Source organism: Sparus aurata, chromosome 23 (assembly GCF_900880675.1).
Source record: "Sparus aurata chromosome 23, fSpaAur1.1, whole genome shotgun sequence".
Classification (NCBI taxonomy): domain Eukaryota; kingdom Metazoa; phylum Chordata; class Actinopteri; order Spariformes; family Sparidae; genus Sparus; species Sparus aurata.
This window is the reverse complement of record NC_044209.1, coordinates 23,158,230-23,181,260: the sequence shown is the minus strand read 5'-3', so window position 1 is coordinate 23,181,260 and position 23,031 is coordinate 23,158,230. Positions and strand designations below refer to the sequence as shown.

Genomic DNA, 23,031 nt, shown 5'->3' with positions numbered 1-23,031 from the left:
TCCTCTCCTGCGGTCAAATCAATATAAGGGAAATGCTCTGGTGATGCATTTGCCACATAATTAAGCACCAACATCTTTTTGGAAAAAAAACAAAACAAATGAAAATGAAAACTGAATCATGAGCTGTTTAGAAATTCTTCACTTAAGAAAAAGCAAAAAGAGAACAGGTACAGTTGAAGGTCAAACTATTTTTTTTTTTTTAACTGAACCTTTATTTTGAAATATTCTCCAACAGCTAGACACACCACATGAATTTATCCTTTATATGCCTTATTTGACATCTCTTCGTTTGTCTTCTCTTTACCACACTATGTGCTGCAGCACATGAATGTAAAAGCCTTAAAGAATTAAAAAAGAGATGATAATAATAACACAATGAGACAGGACTGCCTTTCAGTTCCCTTGGGGATCATTCCACTCGCCTTTTACTTCTTCGCCTGAACAGTTTAGAGATGGAGGATTTCCTTTTATTTTTGGCTTTCTTTACTCCTATTCACAGAGAAAAATAATGTGTTTTAGAATTATTCATTCAAAATGGAAACTCTCATCTAAAAGAAAACCACTTTACTCAATGCTTACCAAGGTTTTGCATCATTTCATTCAACTGCTGATCCTCCTCCACTTCCCTGAAATTGATCAACAATTACTTTAGTCGAGCAATCTGTTTCATTTGCATATTAAGTCATTCTTTTTGCCAGTATTGCTCTGCGTTTGTGATGACTGCTGTCGTATAAACATTAATTATAAGAAGCCCTGTATCACCTCAGCCTGTCTTCATCCAGAACCTCCACAATGGCATTTCTGCCATCTACAATCTCCTTCAGTCTCTGCAGCAACTTCTTCTCCCGCTGCTGCTCCTCTCTGGACTTTAAATGATCTGTGATAACCAAGTTGACGGACTTTAATGTTGGAAACATAAAGTAACAGATCTGAAATTCGGTGATCTCTTACCTGGCTTCTCCAGTAGCCTGCGGAGCTCCCCCTCCACACCTGGCTGCTGCTGCTCCAGCTCCTGAGTCCTCGCTCTGGGATATACAGATGTTAATGACGTCCAAAATGCAATTATTAATCAATGATTTTGCATAAATGTAAACAATCTTCAAGTATATTTTGGTTCAACTGTTTACAAGTTTGAATAGCTCCTAGTGTTCCATAAGTATATAGAAAAAACTACATTTATGATAAAAGGTTTTACTCTCACACTGGAAAATATTCCAGTGTATGGAGTTAATATGTAAAAAATATCTTTCATGGCACAAAGTAAACACAGACTGTAGTGAAATTCTTTTTAAAGATAAACCAACAGCACACAAATTGTTCAGTTCAGATGCAGTAATGTACAACAGGCATTTAACAACATCTTAATTCTTATATAAGATGGAGTACTCACGTGTATACGAGCTCTGACTCCTTCCTAATGTACATCTGCTTCTTTCGAATAAGGTTGAACCAGTCAACCATCAGTGGGTCCATCAATATGTCGCCCTCTCCCTCTGAAAGACACAGCACCGGAATATGTAGTACACATGCTATTCATAATTAGATACGCTGTGATGATTTTCAATAGTGGTCTTAGTGGAATGCTTGAATATTGGGTAAAGGTTCCTACATCACTTATGTTTTCAGTTCAAGTATTCACGACACCTATCATGACAGCAGGGTCTATTTACGTACCTTTCAAAATTATATTTGTTATCTACCCTGGCTGACAGTTTAATGCAATTAAATGTTTCAGACTCTTGACTTAATAAAATCTTCGGTTCGGACTAGAGCCCGACAGATATACTGGTTGGCCGAGTTCATCAGCAGATATTAGCCTATCACAGATATCGGTATCAGCTGATATTTGAAACATTTTGTCAGATATCCGCTGATATGAGTATTATTTTTCTAACAGGACAGAATAATAATGCAATAAAATGATACTTATTGTAATTTATAGTTTACATTCCCAGTGAAGTTTACTGGTTCATTGCACTGAATTGCAAAACATGTTGTCAATGTATTTTCTGCAATACATATCCAGTATATTCAGTGTATTTATAGAGTGTATAGATATAGATACATAGAGAGAGTAGAGAGAATAAGATCAATATTTATTTCTCCTTTTTATGCCTTAACATTGGTAATGTCTCCATAAGAAACGGTATCGTTCGGGCTCTGGTTCAGAAAAACTCTGAGCTCCTCTGGTGTCAAATAAAACACTGACTGAGATTAAAGAGCTGTTGAATGATTCTGCTTTCACATTATACGTTCTGGTTATGTTGAAAAACAGACATTAGACATTAGACATCGTCATATTTAATATAAAAAAATCAAGAAGCCTCTCCTCATCCAGAATCATGGCTCATTTTATTTTCACCACATCAGCTCTTTGTTTTCACATGACTGTATTAGCTGCACAACAATACAATTAAGTGCGATAAGAAATTAGTTATTTTGGATAATTTGGCTGCTAGGCAGCAGCAGCGGGGTGCAGGTTTGTTGACTCACCTCTTGGGATCATGTCAACACTTCACTTCAGGGATTGTAGCAGCCAATAATACTCAGCCCTGCAGCTTAGCTGTAGGTTATCTTACATTTGACACTTTAAACATCTAAACGTTACTGTCCATATGCCGTGGAGCATATGTTTAACAGCTAGGGGAAATTGTTTCCATTTAATATGTAGGTAATACTATTATTAATCCCTGCTGTTGCAGATTATTTCAAAAAGATCACATTATTTTATCTAACTGGGTTTAATTTATGTTCTGAAACACTAAATTAGAGAGTAAAATATTAGTCGATAAGATGACCAACTATTAATTGATTGATAATCAATCTCTTCAATCAGTTTTCCAGCAAAGATGCCAAATATTCTCTGGTTCTTTGTTGGACGCACAAAACAAGAATTTTAGATATCAGCTAAGGAAATTATAATGAGCATATCTAATGATTTTCTAACATTGTCTTAATAAGTTTTAACATGTGGGGGTGCAGAGCAACACAGAGGGAATACATGATTTATCGTCATCTGTTCAGCAGTGATTTATCAATTTTTTTATATATATTTCGGACCCTGAAAGGAAAGGATCACATTGGAAAAAGACCAGAAGCACAGTGAAGCTTTGACAAAGAAAGTGATTCATATATAAATCTGACACATTGAAGGTCGTTTTTAATATTTTCCTGAAGCAATATTCATGGTTTAGGGATTCCCTTTTTGTCCACCACAGTATCTGCAACATTGCATTTTCTGCCTCACCACGTCAGACAAGATTACCTGAGTAGGTGGATCAATACATTTTTACAGTGAATATTTGAACTGACAAGGACTGAGGACAAGGCCATCTGCATCCTGCCATCACCAGAACAAACGTGATTTTATTCCGGAGTGAACCGGAGTGCCGGGGTTTACTCTTGACAACGACAAATTCCAGTCGAGAAGTTGATGATCTCCTAGGTGGTGTGTAATTGATGTCAAATTCTGGCCAAGCGACTGCATGCTAAGGCTTCCTGGGTGGCACGTCCGGAAAGAAAGTGCGCAATCGACCAGAATATATATTACTATACCCAAGTCATGTTGACCTTGAGCAAAGCAATCAGGCCCCCTACTCCCACTCCCTCAAAAGAGAAGCAACATCCCTGTGGGCTGTCTGTGCCTCTCACCTCATTTGGCTGCAGAAACAGTAATAGAAATGGCAGGTAAAACCCCCCCCCCCCCCCCCCCCCCCCAACACACACACACACACACACACACACACACACACACACACACACACACACACACACCAAGCTCCAGGTGATGGTGAGTGTGTGTCCGGAGAGAGGCAACCAGGACACAACTCTGCACCGGAGACACTCTCAGAAAGGCAGCAGAGGGACTCAGCACGAATAAATAAAATATCAGGGTTTGTGTCACTGCAACAAAGCTAAATCGACCGATGCATTGATGTCTTTTGCCCTAAAAGAAGTTGTTTGAGGGACTGTTTATCTTCAAAATTGCATTGTCAACATTCAATTTCATTTGCGCGTCTGAGTGAGTAAAAGGAGAGCACCTTGGTAGCCAAAAGGGTACTGCCACGTAACGGCAACGTTGCCAGTACTGCTGCAGTTCATGATTATTTTCATTGGTTCATTCAACTGTCGATCATTTTCTTGATTAATCAGTTAGTTGTTTGGTCTATAAAATGTCAGAAAATTACAAACAATTTCGATCACTGTTTCCAAAAGCCCAAGGTGACGTTCACGTTGACGGTTGTTTTGTCCACAACCCAAAAATGTTGAGTTTAAGGAAGTAAAGAAACCAGAAAATGTTCAAATTTAAAGAAGCTAGAATCCGAGAATTTAGATTTTTTGTTTTTCTTAAAACATTACCCAGATGTTTTAGAATAGTTCGCAATTGATTAATAGTTCACAACAAATCAATTAACCGTCTTTAGTTGCTGGTTCGATTCCAGCTGGCGGCATTCGTTGCACACCATTCCACCTTCCCTCTCCCCCATGTTTCCCATCAGCCTCTGCTCTAAATCTGTCCATTAAAGCATGAAAAGATGGCAACAAACAAACAAGGTAAAGGAAGGAAGTGGGGAAAGAGTGACAGGAAAAACACAAGTACCTTCCTCGCAGCTGCGGAGTTTCTTTTCCAGCTCCACACCCTCCTTCTCCAACTGAGCCAAGTTTGTCTCAATATCATTCAGTTCTCTCTCAATCTGCTCCACTGGAACATGATAAGATGTCACCTGATATAAAACAAAAGAACTTAAGAGTCACAGTCAAGTACAGATAACTTTAATTTAAAAATTCTGACTTTGGTAGCCAAAGTCGGAATTCAACGTAAAGAAGGTCGTCCATTTTTTATTTATTTTTTTACCGGGAATGTAATGAAAGCATATTTGTAGAGCTGTTAATTAATCTCTTAAGAGACTTAATGGAGGGAACTTACAGAGGGTGACCTCATTTCGGTCCTGGAGGCGTTGGTGGGTGACAAATACTTTCCCTTTTTAGCGCCTAAGAGGTAGATAAAATAGGATTAGATAGTCCTTTCATGGCAGCTTTTCAGAAAAGCATTGTCACATATGACTTCACCTGATTTATTTTCAGTGAAATATGGCTGCTCATATGAAATCAACAAGATGGCTGAGGCCATGTATGTGTGGCTTTGATGATGATATTTTTAATCAACCTGACGGATTTCCGTGATTGGCTGGAACAGTCGTTGGAGTGCTAATAGATTCCACAGCTGGCTGTCTGGGTGGGGATTTCACAGACGAGTGGCTTCCATGTTTGTAACCTAAAATAAAGACAGGGAGGATTTTATGCTGTAGATCTGCAAAAAAGTTAAATCCGCTAATGGCTTTTACTGTTTCCTTCAAAACAGAAAAAAACCTACAATTATCTCAAAACACAAACCAACATGTCTGTTTGGGAATCAGGGTGTATGGATGTGGCATTGGGATTTTTGTTTTTCATAGTAGCATTGTCGGCCTGTCTGTTGATCAGTCTACCACTTCAGTTAAATATCTCAACTACTTCTAACTAGATAACCATCAAACCGATGATTTATAAGTGGAGTGGCGCTTCATATAGAATAATTACTTAAGATCCCTGGACGTGTAGCTTTTGTCATATCAACTAATACGAACCGACTTTACTAGTAGACAAATGTTCCTTATTTCAATGCACAGGTGTGACTCACCCTGGTTTCCCGAGCCAAGCTGAGGTTTCTGGGGAGACACTTCCCTAAAGTGTGCGGGATCAAAGAAAGCAAAGCTAACTGGAGGTGCTGCAGGTGCTGGAGCCGACGGAGGCCTCGTCGTACTGATGGAGACATTAGAGGAAGTCGTGGACATGAATCCAGGCTTATGTTGCTCAGGAAGGGTTTCAGCTTCAGCATCTCTGTAAGAAAGACATAGTGACATGAGCCTTTAAGTGTGTCCCCATGTAAAAATGGTGTTAAGGTGCAAAGATGTTATACTATTCACTTTCAGGCTGAGGATAAGAAATGAAAGTATAAGAAAAAGGCCTCACCTTGTTATATTGTACTGATAAAGGCGTTGAAAACAATGAAGGAATCATCAGCAGGGAATGGAAATGAGAGAATCTATTGTTAGAGAAGGAAAGGTTCAGGCCTGACACTGCCTGGGGCTTGTTACGATGGGGGACAGTGCTAGCAGCTGCACTCTGAGCCAGTTAACATTAAAAGAGACAGACGAAGCTCAAGGAATCGGCATTCTGGAGAGTGAATAAACTGAATAATCAGGGAGACAGTTTTTTTTTTAGTTTTTTTTATCCACCTGTAAGCGAGTTATGAGGTTATGGTGATTATTAAGATGATTGAGGGTACTTACTTCAGCTCGGTTCTCAAAGGTTTGGGCTTTGATTGCTGCTCGTAGACTGGATCTGCAGACGAATGATTAAGACAGATAAAGTTAAGTGACTGACTGATGAAAATAAAAGCATGATGGCAGAGGATATCTTATCACTACTTTATCTGTCACAACTGTTGAAATCATTTTTACTTTTAAAACCAGGGACACGTTATCACATTGACTTTTATTTGACATCTGCTTTAGCGATGAAGTGTGCGTTCAAAAGTGGTTTTAAGTTCTTGTTAGGGCTGGCAATATATTGATATTATAAATTTATATCGTGATACGAGGCTACATTTTGGATGTCATTATATTGTGACAGGCCATAAGTGTTGTCTTTGCCTGGTTTTAATGACTGCATTACAGTACAGAGATGTATCATTAAGAGCTTACCACACTGTTGTGCTTAGATATTATATCCACATCATTCCCTACAATCTGGTTGCAATATTGAGTTACTTGGTCAAAAATATCACGATATGGACTTTGTCCATATCGCCCAGACCTATAGGTATATGTCGTGTATCGCGATATATCCTCAGTATATCGCAATATTATTCAGAAGCCCTAGTTACAGTACAAAATGACCGAAAAACTCCCTTGACTTTTCTCTGTCACACTTGCCTCATGTGCTGCTATTTTCTAGTTTCATTATTAAGTCTCACTAACTAATCTTCACCTGCGTATCTGCATTAAAGACTCAAATGACGTTCTAATCTGCACAAGGATAAATGCACAAACCCTCTTAAATTTGACTAAAGGTGATCTTGATTTTCAAGGGAAGTTTCATGAAATATCAATAGTGATTTTTGGTCCTTATTAGCAGGAACTAGGGCGGCAAAATGAATCAAGAGTCTTATTGACGTCTCAATATGGCCAAATGCAATATCCAAATAGCAAGAATCTGCAGTTTTGATGTGTGACAAATGTGTGACAGAACGACATTATAAAGAAGTGCCGTGTTGCTGCTGCGATGGTTTGACCTACAAATCTTCTACTCCAGATGTAAGAAAACATGTTTGTTTGGTCCAGATCCCAACAAATGTCACATCATCATAATTACCTCCGCCAAGGAGGTTATGTTTTCAACCGTGTCTGCTTGTTTGTGTGTTTGTTGGTTGGTTTGTCAGCAGGATTACATAAAACCTACTCGACAGATTTCCACAAAACTTGGATAGAGGGATGGGTCTCTGCCCAGAATAGACCCCATCAACTTTGGTGTGGATCCGTATAAAGTTATGGAGTCAGAACATTTTTGCTCACTGTCTTTAACATCACAGAATATAGCTTTTTTGACATTTTAATTTTTTACTTTCTTAGGGAATAATCTGGCATATTTAGGTAGCAGGTATCCATGAGAGAGTGCAATTTGATGAGGAGCCTAGATCTGGTGAGCTTAAACAACGGTTATGCAGAAATGGGTGGTTTAAAGACTGATTGGCCTTGGCAGAGGTATGCACTCTTCTGCAGAGTGAAGAGTTAGTTTGAATATTCATTTCAGTGAAAGTGAAAACTGTGATGCAAAATGCTGAATCCTACGTATCATGAGTTGTATCACAATGGCAATATCAGTCAAAATAATTGCAATATGACTTTTGTATTTACAATAATTGTAATTCTGTCTGAAAAGCTAGCGACTGTCAGGACTTTGCACCCATGCCTGCAGATCCATCCAAATAGAGTGACAGTTCAACTATGAAAGTTCATTACAAGTGTGAGACAGAAATTAAAATGTCAGTATCCAGCATTGAGCTACCATTGCGCTAAATGCACCGGCTGTGTAAATAGGGCAAAAATGACAAAAGGGCTTTGTTTTCTATGAATGCGTTCTGAGACAGACAGACAATGAGGGGGGAGGCAGGGGGCTGGAGGTTGGCTGGGTGTCAAATAATGGATAGAGATGAAGAGAAATATATTTAGTAGCGCTTGCCTTTGGCGCTTGTGTGTACAGTTGTTGGCCTTGCGTTGTCTTTGTTGATGGCTTTCAGACATGGCGATTCCTTATTGTTTGTCTGGCTGGTGGAGGGCTGTCCTGCCCAGTTTCCTGCTGGGCCTTGGCTGCATTTGTCCTTTCTCAAACCGGGGCTGTCAGCAGAACTTGGCTCATCTCCAAACCTGTAGAGAGAGGAAGCCCTCACAGTCAGTCCTAATAACAAAAGTCATTACAAACCCATACAGACAGTGAGAAAGACTAAAAATATCCAAATACTGCAAAGGAGAATCTTGTCGTGGTACTGAAACGCTCACCGTCCCTCTGCTGATCGGATGGTGAACGGGCGTTTGTTGTTGTTGTTGCAGTTTTCTTCGGCCAGTTTCTTTCCGATGGTTGTCCTGGCTTTGCTCTTCTCATCTTCAGGATTCAGTGGAAACTTTGAACTTCCTGAGACACTTGACAGCTCAGTGGACCGCCTGTTAACAGTCGAGGCCTCTGTGGCAGCCGGCGCAGCCTGAAAAAACCTCTGCCGGGCCGACTGTGTCTTCTGGGCTGAGGCCGTCCAGGACTTGGAAGGTGGAGCAGGACTGACTGGCTTCGCAACAATTTTCAGTGGGGCTGAAAGCACAGAAGAGGGGCGTGGTGCCGGCTGGGTCCGGCTGGCACTATTTAACGGCCCGGCTGAACTGACAGGTCCATTTTTGATCTCAGAGGAGGACAGTTTGCAACTGGTCTGGTGGGCGTTACAGATAAAAGTGTCTGGATTCTTCCCAAGTTTGTAGCCTCCTGCGTGAAGCACGTTGGAGCATTCACTGCATCTGGTGGAAGTTCATGAACGTGACATTACGAACACAAGAACACAGCGCATTACAGGAAAGTGTGAATGAATTTATATTGAATTCTTACTTGAAGCAGCTTCTGTGATAGAGCTTGCCCTCCACAAAATGCCTCTGAACCAGGTGAACGTGACTCTTGCACACAACACATTTGCTGTTGAGAGTCCCATTCTTGTTGCTGTTTTCTGCCAGAACTGCCTTCTGCGAAAGGAAAATCAAAACTCTGGTGACAATCGAAACAAAAGGGTATTACAATCACCTTATTAAAGAGTCAAAAAGGTCTTTTTCTCCTTGGTGTCACAGTTGAATGTTTGAGCTTCACTGTGTAGAACGATGTATGTGCAGATTAAGATACTAGAAGGCTGTTTTCACATTCATTACTGAGAGTAGAAATGTTCTCTGTGAACATTGAATATCTGATTTTAAGAGGCCAGCCTCTGAGTATGATTTGTGACATCACAAATGGTTTGGAAGCCAATCCTGGTCCATTATTCAGCAAAAACACACGTGTGACGTGGAAGCTTGAAACCTCCAGTGCACACACGCTGAGAGTGGACTTTACAGAAATTGGGTTTTTGCATTTTTAGCAGTATTCACATTGTTACTGCCATTTTAAAGACTAAACTGTTGATTGAATAATCGATAATGAAAATTATTGTTAGTGGCATACCAACAATGAAGTAGGAGATACTTTGTGTCCAGACCCCGTGATATTTTAAATAAAAAAGGAGTAGGTGCCATTTTAAGGTTTGATACATGTCCTTTCAGTATTTTTAGCTATATTCTTCCTGAAATTACTGTAATGGAACTAAAGACTTTCTGGAAAAAATATCTAAAGTTGTATATCATGTGGAAGGTGAAGTAGCTAAAACTTACTCGTATTTTCCTCCAATATTATCATAAATGTTGCCATTAAACAAGAAAAACTAATAAATAATAACTGTCCTGTAAACACAGCAATCATTTGAACTGTTTTCTATGATGTGTTCTGACCTGAGCAGCAGCTCTGGCTGACTTGGGTGAGCTCTGAGCTTCGAGAGTGGAAGGTGAGCGGTTCTCGATGGCAGTTTTAGACACAAAGGTTTTGGCAACCACGGGGAGATTCTTCTTCTCTGATGGCTCCTCCTTGGAGCCCTCTGCTGGCCTTTTTACACCTCCCACTGAGGAAAGGTAAGACACTCTTAATGTCCATCGTTACATATGATTCAAACTTAAACTTAAAGAAGAAATATGACAGGAAAGGCTCTAAATTAAAGAAAGTCTTATTGGGTCAGAGGATCTCTAGTGTTCTCACCGGGAGGTCGGCCTTTGAAGTAGTTGTAGTACTGGGAGACATAGGTAAGAATGCTCAGCCTGTCTGGGATCCTTAGAGCCACCATGTCTTCTGCATCTAACAAAGCCGGGATCCCCAGCTTCTCCTCTGCGACCTGAAAAGCCTTGACAGAAAGAAAAAAAAAAAAAAAAAAAACACACAGTTCAACCAACAGCCATCTTCCCCTGCCAAGACAACATTTAATGGCAGTGTATGACGGGCTAACAGAACAAATTCAAAGCATTTTTGTTGCCATGTGAAAAACAGGGTTTTTTTTCCACTGGGTGCAGTACAATTACAGCATGTGTAAAAATGTCAGACAATACAATCTCCTTTAAATAGACGGGCGGCCGTCTGTGGCTCGGCCCGGAGAGGTCTGAAAAGGGCTGTATAATGAATAGAGCACTTCCTGTGAGCTGGTAGGGATAAGAAAAAGGATGGAGGGAGGAGGATATCGAGGCATTGTTGAGGATCAGCCTGGACATGCTCATTAAATTTAAAGCAAAGCCTTACTGAATACCAAGTCCGTCCACGTAAAAAGAAAAAGCACTCAAAGGTGAAAAACTGTGGCTGCTGCTGCTACAAACACACAGAGACTATTTCTTATTTAACAACTCCCACCTGTAAGAAACGTGACACTAATCATGAAATATAGAAGGGTGTGAATTACCGCTCCAGTCACGTTCTCATGTTTCAGACCAGGGAGCATCTTCAACAGCTGATCACAACTAAAACCCCGTCAAACACACTTTTTTCCTCTGGTTTAAAGTTCTTCTTCTTGTGTAACAATCGAGAAGAACGGTGGCTTCGAGTGAACCGTCGTCGCGAAGATCGAGTGACAGCAAGGCCTCATTCAAAATGAATAAGAGCCCTCCCCCCCCCCCCAGAGCTCAGGTTTGTTGCTGACACTGCCGGGAACATCCAGGACAGCAGGGGAAGTCGTACAGAGCGAATACTGAAGCGCTCTGAAGGGCCTGCAATCCTCAGAGGAAGCCGGGGAAAACTGGAAGAAGACTAAATAATGGAGAGGTCCCGGCTGTGCTGCTCGGGGTCACGTCAGGGTTAACAAAATAAATGAGGTCAAGTGGACAGAGGCAGAGAAAAGATTCAGAAATTCTTAAGTTTGAGAGGCTTGTTGAAACTGTTAAATATTTAACCAAGGCGAGAACACATCCAGTGAGTCGCTGCTTGTGTCTCTGGGGGTTAATGAAGTGGAAATGTTATGCTGCATCAGATTGTTTAGCTTGAGCATGAAGTCACTTCCACTCAATAAGACAAGAGTTCAACGAGCTGACATCTTACCAGTCTGTTGTTCTCAAACACATCCTCCTTTCTGAGTGAGTCATAGTCACTGTGGAAAACAGAAATACAATGAACAGAGAGAGGGATGTGAGACATGTCTGTGAAACACCTCATCTAACTTTGACTCAGGCTGAAACTAAAGGTTCTTCTCATTATTATGTCCAGCATTATTTGATTAATCATTTATATACAATGTCATAAATAGTGTAAAATGCTCATCACAATTTCTTCAGACTGATTCTTTTGTCCAAAACTCCAAAACTCTTCATTTCTTATCATAAACGACAAAGAAAAGCAGCAAAATGTTAGATTAAAGTAGCTGGAACGAGCATATGTGACTTTTTTTGCTTGAGAAATGAAAGGATTAAACGATGGATTAAACGATTAATCGACAAATCGTTGCAGCTTCAACTTTGACTGTTGCATTCTGAGAAGTTCAAGGGCTCCAAAAAACTATTTACATTCATAAAGTCATCGTCCTTCTTACACATGATGAAACTCAACTAATTATACAAGACTTAGATTTATTTTTAAAACCCAATACCAAATTTAAATAAATAACAATAAAACTCGTAAAAAAAAACAAAAAACTTATATTTGAACAGTTTAGTAGAGACAGACTTCCTCAGGACCACCTGTGTTTCAGCTCACAGTTTAACAATGTCCTCTATTTTCTAACACTTATTTCAATTCTTTCAAAGTAAGATACTCACATCAGGTCCGGTCTGTACTTGTGTATAAGCGCGCAAAAAGCCATTCCGTTCCTGAACGAGGTCGTCATGTTGGTGATGGCCACGTCTCGGTAGCCGTCGCAGTGCATTTTGCACCACTGCTCCAGAGCCTTGATGGCAGCCATGAGTCCGAGACAGAGACGCTCCGAGCGGGCTGAGCTGTGCAACAGGCAGCCGAGGCTTCGGTGTGGAGGAGCCGGAGGAAAGACGAGCGCTAAACAAAGTCTGCGCTCAGGATCTGACCGTGAACTGCGGCGCAGCAGCTGCGTCCTGTTTCCTCCTGTTACCTGAGTGACCGCTGAGGGCGAGCTGCTGCTACTGGTGGTGGAGGTGCTGCTGCTACTGGTGGTGGAGGTGGAGGTGCTGGTGCTACTGGTGGTGCTGCTGGTGCTGGTCCTGGTGATCCTGTCAGTGTGTTTCTGCGCTCACTCCACTAATTGACACCGAGTGCTGATTCGTTATTCACTACAGTTGAGTCAAACGCAACTAGAAAGGTAAATAAATATATTTTAGTGTAGAAAGTATCTTATTTCTGCAAAATACAGGAATGATAGTCTCTGTTTTTAAAGTTAGTATCCCGGCCTTCAAGCTGAACACTTGGGTCTGACTCTGAATCCGCCCCAAGTATGAAAGGTCAGATTTCAGTATACAAGTCCCTCGAAAATTATACTTGAGTACATTTACTCAAGTATAATTTTCGAGGGACTTGTATTTTACTTGAGTATTTCCATTATCTGCTACTTTGAACTTCCACTCCACTCTACCACATTTACTTGATAACTTTTAGTTACTAGTTACTTTGCAGATTACATGTTGCATCCGAGCCAAAGAAGCACATTTCTTAAATTAATTTACAGACATTTAGATATTTGTATAATTCACTTTTACTTGTACTTTTGATACTTACAGTAAGTAAAACTCAAATACATTTAATATGAGATACTGTAAGACTTTTACTCAAGTACTGTCCATATGGGTGACTTTCACTTTTACCAAAGCAACATTTTAACTCTGTTTCTTTACTGTTTCCTCAAGTATGATTGTTGAGTACATTACTAAACTGGGTTCCAGTTTGTCCTTTAACAAATTAGTGACAAAATGAGTGACAAAAGCTGAGCGTGTCAGTTGCTAGAGCTGCACCAAATAATCATTTAGGTGTACATTTTAGAATAACTGCCAACTATTGATTGTTTTGTTTTGTTTTTGTTTTTGTCATGAGCCAAAATTGTCTGATTCCAGCTTCTCAGATGTCACAAAGAATCACAGATAATCGGCAAATTGGTGAATATCAGCCCCCATAAAGAGCCCTTTACATTGAAAAACAACTCTTTGCCTTTGATATCTTTTTAATTACTTGCACATCTATCTGGGTTTTGGGGAAATTAAATGCAAGTTGCTGGATCCATATGGTTAAAGTCAAACTGAGAGGGAGCAAATGTCTCTCTAGATATTGTATTTTATGATGATTCAGATCGGGGTTGTTTTTAATTGCTGCACTGTATTGTTATCTGGCAAAGAATGCTGGTGCTGTGATTTTATTTTTTTTATTTTATTCATTTCTATTGGAATCTCCACTTAGGACAAAATCCAAAAGTTGTATGGACATTTAGAATAGTTTTGCCTTTTATCTTTTTTGGGGGGTATTTGCTGCAGGATTTGTGAAGTAATTAAACAGCAAACACTATCTCAGCCTGCATATCGAGTTCAGCGTGCAGTATGAGAACCAACAGAATCTGTGGAGTGCTTTTTTTTTTTTAACCTCAGTCATCTTTGTGTGGGGCCCCTAATTGGGGACTAATTGAGGCCAACTATTGTCATATAAGGATTCTGACCTAATTAGCTCATATTATGGCGTCCCACAAAATTTCAGGGAAACTTGCAGCTCGATTCCTTAGCAACTTTCACACAGCAAACTGATTATAATGAATTATACTCGTAAAGTTTGTTGTTCGCGAAATTTGTGAGAAAGCTTGAAGAGTCACTCCTTTTATTACAGAAAACTAAATGATCTTCCAGTGGGCTTCTCTGACCCGGAGACCTCCCGCTGAGCGTTTAAACATCAGACGTGGGGGAAATGTGACGAGTATGAGAGCAGAGTTGAACTTGAGTCTTTGAGATGTGAGCGACCCACACTGACCCTGTTCACTGTAAGACATGAATTGTTTATTTGTTCACCACAACGAGTTCTCTAAACAGCATTAAGCACATTAACACAGCTTCATGGTCAGCACAACAAATAAGAAATGTGTGAGTGCTGCAAAATTGGATTTTAAAAAACACATTCTGCTCTTCCTGTCTGAACTACAGTATCTCTCTTTTGTCTGTCCTGTCTGAGGACAATCTTACTGCCCAGAAGGGGGCAGCGTCACACTGCACTGTTAGACGATAGCACCACTCTGAACTTGTGGTCATATAGAGAAATAATGCATCTAAAGTAAGCCTTTAACGGGAATCATGCCAGCACACAAACTATACGATGTGTGCATTCAGTTCAAACAGCCAGTTTTATCATCCGTTCCCTCTTTTATTATCAGGAGATTAAAGTGTTAAAATATTAACCTGCATCTCTGGTAATTTATAAATTGATTAGATGTTTTGAATCATCTTATGCTGTTTTGTTTTGTTTTGTTTTGACTGAGTAACATGTGCAGGGTTTATCCCCTAAACTCCACCTAAGCCAAATTAATATAAAATCAATGTGCAGAGAGCATCAAAACTGACCAAACGACAGATCTAATGGTAGTTACTCACCCGTGGACTTCTTAAGCAAGTTTTACCTTTAAGCTTTTTGGAAATTGCTTTCTTGTTTAATTGCAAAACATAAAAAGATTTCATGCACCAGGGCTCCCCAAACCTGTCCGCCAAATACGTGCACCTAATCCATCCGTAAACCCTGGGACAACACTGACACGATGCAAAATATTGTTCGAAGTAGTTGAAGACACACACATGGGGTTATGAAATCTTCCAGACTCACTGCTGTGTCTGTTTAATAAGTTAAACATGTTAAAGTCACTAATAGCTCACTCTCATGTTACTCTAATGAATTTTGACTGCAGTTTTAAGACACTTTTATAACACAACAACAACAATGTTTGTGTGTTTGTTTTTGAAAAACTCTGAATGAGTCCTCAAAACGTCTTCTCCTCGCCTGGCATTGAATGCAACAAAGAGAAAAACTACATCTTATGTCCTTGATGTGTGTGTATATATATATATATATATATATATGTATATATATATATATATATATATATGTATATATATATAATAAAAACTAGGTGCATCATTTTTATAGACTCACTCGTCATGATTTCATTTTTCAACTATTTCCAACGTTTCCTGTGAGGACGTGTGGCTGCACGCACACATCCTGCCTGTCAGTGGAGGTAACCTGAGAGTTCAGGGATGAGTTTGTCATTAGTGAAATCGTGTAGAAATTACTTGTACTGTATCTTATTTCGGCTTGGCCCCGATGGACTGATATGATAACGTGGCAGCATTTATCATTTGTAACTGTAAAGACCCGACAGATAACCTGTATGATGTATGATCCGTTTAGCGTTGACAACGGAAGCACTTTTAAGATGTGATGAAAATCACTTTCAGAATACGAAGAGATGTAAATGGGGCATGCATGTGATGTTATCTAGTTAATACAATGTTTTACACTTCTACATTTTTATCAAAATAGACAAAGTAGTGACACAAATTCACCACCCAAACTTTGAAACTTTAGAAATAGCCCAACTTCTTTATAGTTTTATAGAAAATTACATTTTATACTGCAAGAACTATTTATTTAACGATGGCTAAATAATAAAGCTCCTCATCCCAAAGAGTATGTATGTTCCAGTGCAGTAATGGTACACAGTGTTTTGTTATGATTATCTTTACAAACAGGAAGAAGGAAGATGATCAATCATCATGCGTGGCATCAGCTTCCTGTGTTTGTGACTGTGTGTCGCCTCCTGACATGTTTATAGTGCTGTGGATCTCGGCCTCGTGCTCTCTGGCTTTGGCCCTCAGTGCGGCGATGCTGCTGGAGCGGAGCTCCTCTGAACTCGGCCCCTCCGGCCTCTCCCACTTCCCCGACCTCTGGGTGACAGGCTGCACATTGGCGCTCGGCACAGCACCCGCAGCTTTTGTCCATGGAGAGTTTACATCTCCTTCCTGTCGTCTCTCGCAGTGCTCGCCGTCAGAAGTGTGCGTCTGCTGTCTTAAACTCCTGCTCGCTTTCTCAGATGTTTCATCATTGTCTGTGTTTACATAAGGCCCTGTGAGCTGGCCCTGGAGTTTCAGCTGTCGTCTCATCTTGGCACGGCGGTTTTGAAACCAAACCTGGAAGCAAATGAAGGAATACTAAACATAAATTAAACTATAAATAATCTGGGAATATAAATTAAGTGTGCGTTGTAGTTACCAATCCAAGACAAGGTATCTTACTGAAATTATTCCCACACTAATTAAAAGGTCAAATCTATATCTCATTTTGCAGTACTTAAAGAACAGTCATATTTTTTAAGTCAGCTCACTTGTTGCTGGTTAGGGTTAGGGGTTAATTCCGCCTGTCCAAGTGAACTATGAAGTGATTCTTTTCTAGTATGTCACACTGCTGAGGCCTTATCAGTTTCTATATTAGTATATTAGTTTAATCTGAACTCTTGAATGCAGTCTTGGATGAAACAAGTACTGTCTGGCCCAACCTCTTGTACTATAAACACATAAGTAAGGCATCTCTTTACAGTCAGTATGGACAGCAGGAGCAAGTACAGAAACCAATGACTGTGCCAATGTACACACGGGCGTGTGAGTGCTGTTTTCAGACAGATATCTACATAATAGATATATTACATTTATATTGATATAAATAATCGTTGCTGTCAAAATATTAATCATTGTGACATTTTTGTTACAGAAAAATCAATATAAGTTGAATTAGTATGCGGTGAACATTTCCAGGAAGAGTTCAGAGTGCCGGTCACCTGCACTCTGGCCTCGATGAGGTCCAGTCTGACGGCCAGGGCCTCCCTCATAAAGATGTCTGGGTAGTGGGTGGTCTCGAAGGCCTTCTCCAGCTCTTCCAGCTGCCAGCTGCTGTAGTTGGCTCGTGCGCGACGCTGCTTCACTGGCCTCTGTTCATCTGGAAAGCACAGCGCGAGCACCAATTACACAATCGCCAACGGGTGACAACGAACTAATGGCTCTAGATTGGATAATTAGCGCAGCAATCATTAGGCCCACTTTAACACTGCCTGATAATTGATTGTTGGTTACGAGCTGTTAGCTAATCTTTTGTAAACATTTACACTGCAGTCAGATGGTGCTCACTGACTGTCTTAGAGACTGTGCTCACACAGTGCCAGTTTCAGTCCTGTATCATACAATAAATCCCTTTCCGGCCGCAGCAGCCGTGGTTTGAACTCACCTGTGCCCTCTGTGAGCGGCCCCATCCCAATCGCCTGTGTTGCCAGCAGCAAAGCGTCCTTGCATGGCTCTGGCTGCAGATAATTCCTCAGGGATTCATAGCTGATAAAAGGCCCCGGGATCAGGATCTGGGGTTGAGAGCCCAGTCTGGTTGGGAATGCGGGGAAAAAGTGAGCTGCCGGCGAGTGGAAAACTGCAGGCAGGAGAGTAGATACCAGCTGCCTTGGGCCAAACATGTCCAAGCTATTAAGAGTCCAATATTAAGTGTCTGTCCACTGAAAAGGGCCAGGTTGACTCCTAAAGGGATGCTAGTGGATTGTTGAAATACATCCCAACGTCCGGAGTAAAAACAGACGAGAAGATAAAACAGATGTGATTGTCCACCAGATGTATCCAGTTGGTTGCTGAGGTGCTCAGTGAAGGCACAAGTTGTTTCCTGAAGAGGAAAGGTAACACTTGAGTAGTGGAGGTGGTCTCACCTTAGCTTTCTTCTCTGCTCCTCCAATCCTCTCCCCCTCCTCCTCTCCCGGTCATGTGACCTCCAATCAGACGGCAGGGCTTGGTTTATAGAACTGAGGTGAGAATCCAACCTGTGATTCATCTCTCAGTGGATTATCAGTATTGCTGCATCAGTATTTACTGTGTTCGTCATTACTTTCCCAATGACGTATGTTCTACAGTCTTTTTCTTGCATTATAGTGAAGTTTTCCCTGTTTTTTTTTTTCTCTCACCGCCCACCTGGGGCAAGTTGCAACATCTTTAGCTTGGCTGAAGTTTCACTCGGTGAGATGGACAGGAATTTCGGCGTGTTCATTGAGACACGTTCACCTTCAACTTTTAACTGACTGTTCTCAAATATAATGAGAACAAATTACCGCAAAGGAGACATAATGAAAACACAAGTTGTTCGGTCCTGTGGGATGAAAACAAAGGCACACAAGGGCAGCAGACCCTGAACAGCAGGTTCCAGGATAAACACACTCAGGTGACAAACCTGAAAGCTCATTTGCGTAATGTTTTTAATCCCTCCTAGCAACCTCATGTGTACCTTACTGTTGATTTGATTATATTGTTTTTTTTTATGTTTTATTTCCCACATCTCATAGACAGGCTGAGTGAAAATTATCAAGACTGTCAACTTTCATGACACTCAACTTTACACGTAGTGGCAGTGCACACACTCAAATCACTTCTTTACAATTATCTGCCATGGACATATTCAATCAGGTACTTTATTTTATGTCATTATCGACTTGCTATCCTTATATATTTAGATAATCTTTATATTTGAATCTTTGGCAACAGATACTGCTGTAGTCCCCGATGCATGAATTTCTTGGTCAGTGTAATTTCTGATGATACTTTTGATTCTATTGATTTTAATAAGAGCTGCAACAATAAATCGATTAGTTGTCAACTGTTAAATTAATCACCAACTATTTTGACAACAATCAGTTAAATTTAAAGGTATACAAAAAGAACAATAACTATGAACTACTCAATTAATGGTGAAAAGGCAACCAGATGAGTTCATAAACAAAAGATGCACAAGGTCAAACATGTTTGCTGGATTATTCATGCTATTTTATCATACGTGTATTATTAACACGATGTCAGTATTTAATTATTTTATATCATGGTTATCGTGAATACAGGGATATTGTGACATCCCTAGTTGCTGCCCTTGTTTCAACAAAGTAGATTTATAGTCACAAAACACTAATAATAATAATTATTATTATTATCATAAAGTGTATACTAAACCTAACCTGCTGACAAAATAAGCACAGATTATTTGTTTTGGAGAAATAGCGCCTTGACTATCAATTCTAAAAAGCTTTTTTTACAAAAAATTTGAAACTACTAACTAAATGTGTTCTAACCTAAAATCTGTAACTGTAGCCGTCAAAAAAGTGTTATTTTAAAAAAAAAATAAAGGACAAGAGAAAATCCTGTAAAGATACAAGTTAGCTAATTGCAAGTCTCTACATAACTTGGAAAACAACTTTTTGATGCAACATGCTAACTAGCAGAAGGTTGACAGATGGAGTCTCAGTGGAGCAGCTTCTTATCTCTAGATAATATGTTAAAAGTTTGTTAATAATATGCTGCAGTACTTGGTGCTGATATATTCTTACCATTCTCTCTGCAGTATGTAGACAGTAGCCAGTGTTTCCGAACACTTACAGGATTTTTCCGTCTCAGATCAAGGCATACACATCAACACATTAACAGCTGAGACAGGAAGATTATTAACATTTTTTTTTTTCTTGGAGCAAAGCAGCTGTAGCTTAGTGTTGATGGATCTGTGATGAGATGATCGCCAGCACCGTCTACGTGAATTAAACACAGGTGCGTCAATTAATCCGAAGATACATATCACCTAACAACACATCTCGCTAACTGCTCATCAGCTCAGACAGCGGTGAAAACATTCAGCTGTCAGCGTTGTCACCGCTGAACTGGCGGGCTGAGGCAGCTTTGATCAGCCCGGGACCTCTGCAGGAGGCAGCTGGTCAGAGCCGAGGTGAGTCACAGGATGGTCATTCCTCCACTTCCTCACCTGTGGCCCTTTCATCTGCACCTGTTTAAACACTAAATTAAAGCTTTTGTGCAGGCGATAAAGAGGTCAGTATGGCGTTTGGATTTCTTTAAAGCTTATGTTGAGACTGAAAGCAGATATTCACTTAAATTTTCGTTGTTTAAGTCAAAAGAAACTTGGCTGAAGAAACTTTAACAGCATTGGCATCCTTTTAGTTACTGTCTGTTTAATCACTTCAAAATACGATATGTGGAAAGAAACAAATTATATTTACTTGGGTACAATACTGAGGGACTTCTTCACTTTTGCATTTCCATTTTCTGCTGCTTCATAGAGTCCTTTTCACTCTATTACATATTAAAGGGAAATATTAAGTATTAATGTACTCAACTACATTTATTTGATCACTTTAGCTACTATTTATTGGCCACTCAGATTAATGATGCAAACTATGGTCAACAAGTAAATTATAATGTTATTTACAGATTACGATAAAACTATTGATTCCCAGGGGAAGAGTCACAAGACACCCAGCTGACTCAGTATGTGAAGTCCAGTAATATGAAACATATTTTTCAGAAATGGGCAGTTTTAGATAATGAGTACATTTAGTTTTAGTGCTTTAAAGATATGATATGTAAGAATGTAAGACGTATGTGATAGACGTCTATGTGTTGTTGAGGGTGAAGTTAGCATGCTAATCAGATAGCGTCAGTGGCCAAAGCTCCTGTGTTAACGGTGTTAATTCGTCAATTCGTATATTTTGCAACTTTAATTATGTTTTGATGCTGATGCTTTTGCACGTTTTGAATGCAGGAGTTTTTTTCTTGTAACAGAGTATTTCTTCACCTTAGTATTGCTACCTTTACTTAATTACGAGAGTACAAAAGTTCTTCTTCTGTCTCTGAGCTACAGCCTCCACATTACTGGAAAAGTATGTTGAATAATACAAATAATACAGGCTGTACTTTACTTTAATCACCATTAATGATGGATGGCATAACCAGCCGATTAAAAACAACTTATAGCACCTTCAGTCAGTTTGTGTGTGTGATGGAAGTAGCAGACAGATGGAGATTGAAGGAAATCATTTTTGGGGGTTTGAAAGTTCTGCGGGGAAAGGCAAAATAGATTAAAAGTGTCTCGTCTGAGCTGTGACTAAATAAACACTGTGTGTGGTGGGACTGACGACTGAATAGCCATCTCCGTTTGTCCCTGGCACACAGGTAGTTACGGGGATTTCTGCTCTGTTTGAAAGAAGACCCCCTTCTCCCACCCCCTCAAAGTACCGTGTTTGTCTTTGCCTGGCTCCTTTAATGCCCATTGATCCAGATAATCAGGGACAAAATTGGTGAAAAACCAGTGGGGGAGGTTCTGACAGTAGTTGTTCAAAAGAGCTGCTTGTGGATAATTGAAGGAGGCATTAAGACAACAATAGTAATGGATAATGCCGGGCCTTATTGGTCTCTCAGGTATTTCAGGCTCCCTGGATGACAAGGCAACGCTGGAGATTCACAGCCAAAAATGGCAATCATTGTATCATTAGCACACCTTCAACAGCAGGGACAGACTGCGCATTATCCGTGGGTTTAGCAAGCCACCAATGGGACGTCCTTCAGATGGCTTTGACTGGACTTGTTGGAGCTTGCATTTAATCGTTGCAAAGAAGAGGGAAAGGGACATCTGAAAGCTCCTTAAATGTGTGTATGTGGTTTCAAAACACATTCTCAAATCTGAAAAAGTTGTTCTCCACCAAGTGTGTTGTGCTTATCGTTAGTTCACTTGAATGTTTGACCTTCACTTTCCAGAAAGATGCACATGAAGAGTTTAACACTAGAAGTTTATTTGCTTTCATCTTTTATCTGCTGCAAAAGGAACGAGAATTACTTTGTGACCACAAGTAGTTTGGAAGCAAATCATTGTCTAGTACACAACTTAGGGCCCTGACACATCAGGCTGACAGTTCGCTGTATGTCAATGTAAGGGCTGCCAGCGAGCATCTATACTTGTTGTGGTGCGTCACACACTGTTGGTCGGCCCTCGTCAGGGGCTTTTTGGCTGACTGAGCAAGTAGAATGGTGGAGCCCATCGGTAAAAGAAATCAACACAAAAAACACAAAACCAAGGGTGCAGTCCTGAATCTTACGGTTTATGACTTTTGAACTAGTGGGGATTCAAGTTTTGCCAAGATCATCTTTCTTAGTTATTTATTTTGCAAAAAGTTTTTCTTTACTCCGTTGCAGAGGGTTTTTTTTGTGAAACTGAGTGACAAAAACATTTTAGGATTAAATTAGTATTTTAGGAAAAAAAGGTTTGGCTGGAGCAAAAAATGTTTTTGTTTGTTTTTGTAATGTTCCTTTTGACCACAAGTGCACAGTGAATGCTTTAACATACAATCTTTTCAAATTTTTCAAGAAATCTTTTCAAATTTCTAATGACATTTTAATGCATTTTTCTAATTTTTCTCTACAATTTTTTCTTTCAAATTCCTCATGAATTTATTTTCAAAATTTCTCATGAAAAGAAAATATTGTGCCCAGAATAAGATTTCATGAGAAACTGGAAAATACATTTCATGAGAAAACTGAAAGGATT

At 39.9% G+C, this 23,031-nt stretch overlaps 2 protein-coding genes and 1 long non-coding RNA gene across 3 annotated transcripts in view; 1 reads left to right on the top strand and 2 right to left on the bottom strand.

The window, feature by feature from the left end:
- LOC115574980 (uncharacterized) overlaps nt 1-6,456 on the top strand; it is a 46,625-nt gene extending 40,169 nt beyond the window's left edge. The window contains exon 3 of the long non-coding RNA XR_003982602.1: nt 5,670-6,456. This is a non-coding gene — a long non-coding RNA (uncharacterized LOC115574980). The remainder of the gene's footprint in view (nt 1-5,669) is intronic.
- On the bottom strand, nt 250-12,789 carry micall2a (mical-like 2a). Its single transcript, XM_030406698.1, has 17 exons — nt 12,450-12,789; nt 11,737-11,785; nt 10,417-10,558; nt 10,116-10,282; nt 9,193-9,323; nt 8,601-9,104; nt 8,284-8,468; nt 6,333-6,384; nt 5,681-5,880; nt 5,168-5,275; nt 4,928-4,992; nt 4,601-4,724; nt 1,391-1,493; nt 952-1,025; nt 763-877; nt 580-626; nt 250-489 (listed from the first exon to the last, which is right to left on the bottom strand). Exons 1-17 carry the CDS (start codon nt 12,590-12,592, stop codon nt 410-412), a joined length of 2,289 nt encoding a protein of 762 aa, XP_030262558.1. The 5' UTR covers nt 12,593-12,789; the 3' UTR covers nt 250-409.
- Nucleotides 12,790-15,755: 2,966 nt separating this feature from the next.
- LOC115576018 (visual system homeobox 2) lies at nt 15,756-18,357 on the bottom strand. The gene is made up of 3 exons (XM_030408484.1): nt 17,896-18,357; nt 17,453-17,610; nt 15,756-16,808 (listed from the first exon to the last, which is right to left on the bottom strand). The coding sequence occupies exons 1-3, from the start codon at nt 18,128-18,130 to the stop codon at nt 16,386-16,388; spliced, it is 816 nt and encodes a 271-aa protein (XP_030264344.1). The 5' UTR covers nt 18,131-18,357; the 3' UTR covers nt 15,756-16,385.
- Nucleotides 18,358-23,031: the final 4,674 nt, after the last annotated feature.

Excerpts from the sequence above, each read along its gene's own strand:
- micall2a (XM_030406698.1), bottom strand. The coding sequence starts at position 12,592 with ATGGCTGCCATCAAGGCTCTGGAGCAGTGGTGCAAAATGCACTGCGAC. Across the intron at positions 11,786-12,449 it reads AAGTACAGACCGGACCTGAT|TGACTATGACTCACTCAGAA; the intron begins GTGAGTATCTTA and ends TGTTTTCCACAG. Across the intron at positions 6,385-8,283 it reads TGTACACACAAGCGCCAAAG|ATCCAGTCTACGAGCAGCAA; the intron begins GCAAGCGCTACT and ends ATTCGTCTGCAG.
- LOC115576018 (XM_030408484.1), bottom strand. The coding sequence starts at position 18,130 with ATGTTTGGCCCAAGGCAGCTGGTATCTACTCTCCTGCCTGCAGTTTTC. Across the intron at positions 17,611-17,895 it reads GCCGCTCACAGAGGGCACAG|ATGAACAGAGGCCAGTGAAG; the intron begins GTGAGTTCAAAC and ends TGTGCTTTCCAG. Across the intron at positions 16,809-17,452 it reads TCATCGAGGCCAGAGTGCAG|GTTTGGTTTCAAAACCGCCG; the intron begins GTGACCGGCACT and ends ATTTGCTTCCAG.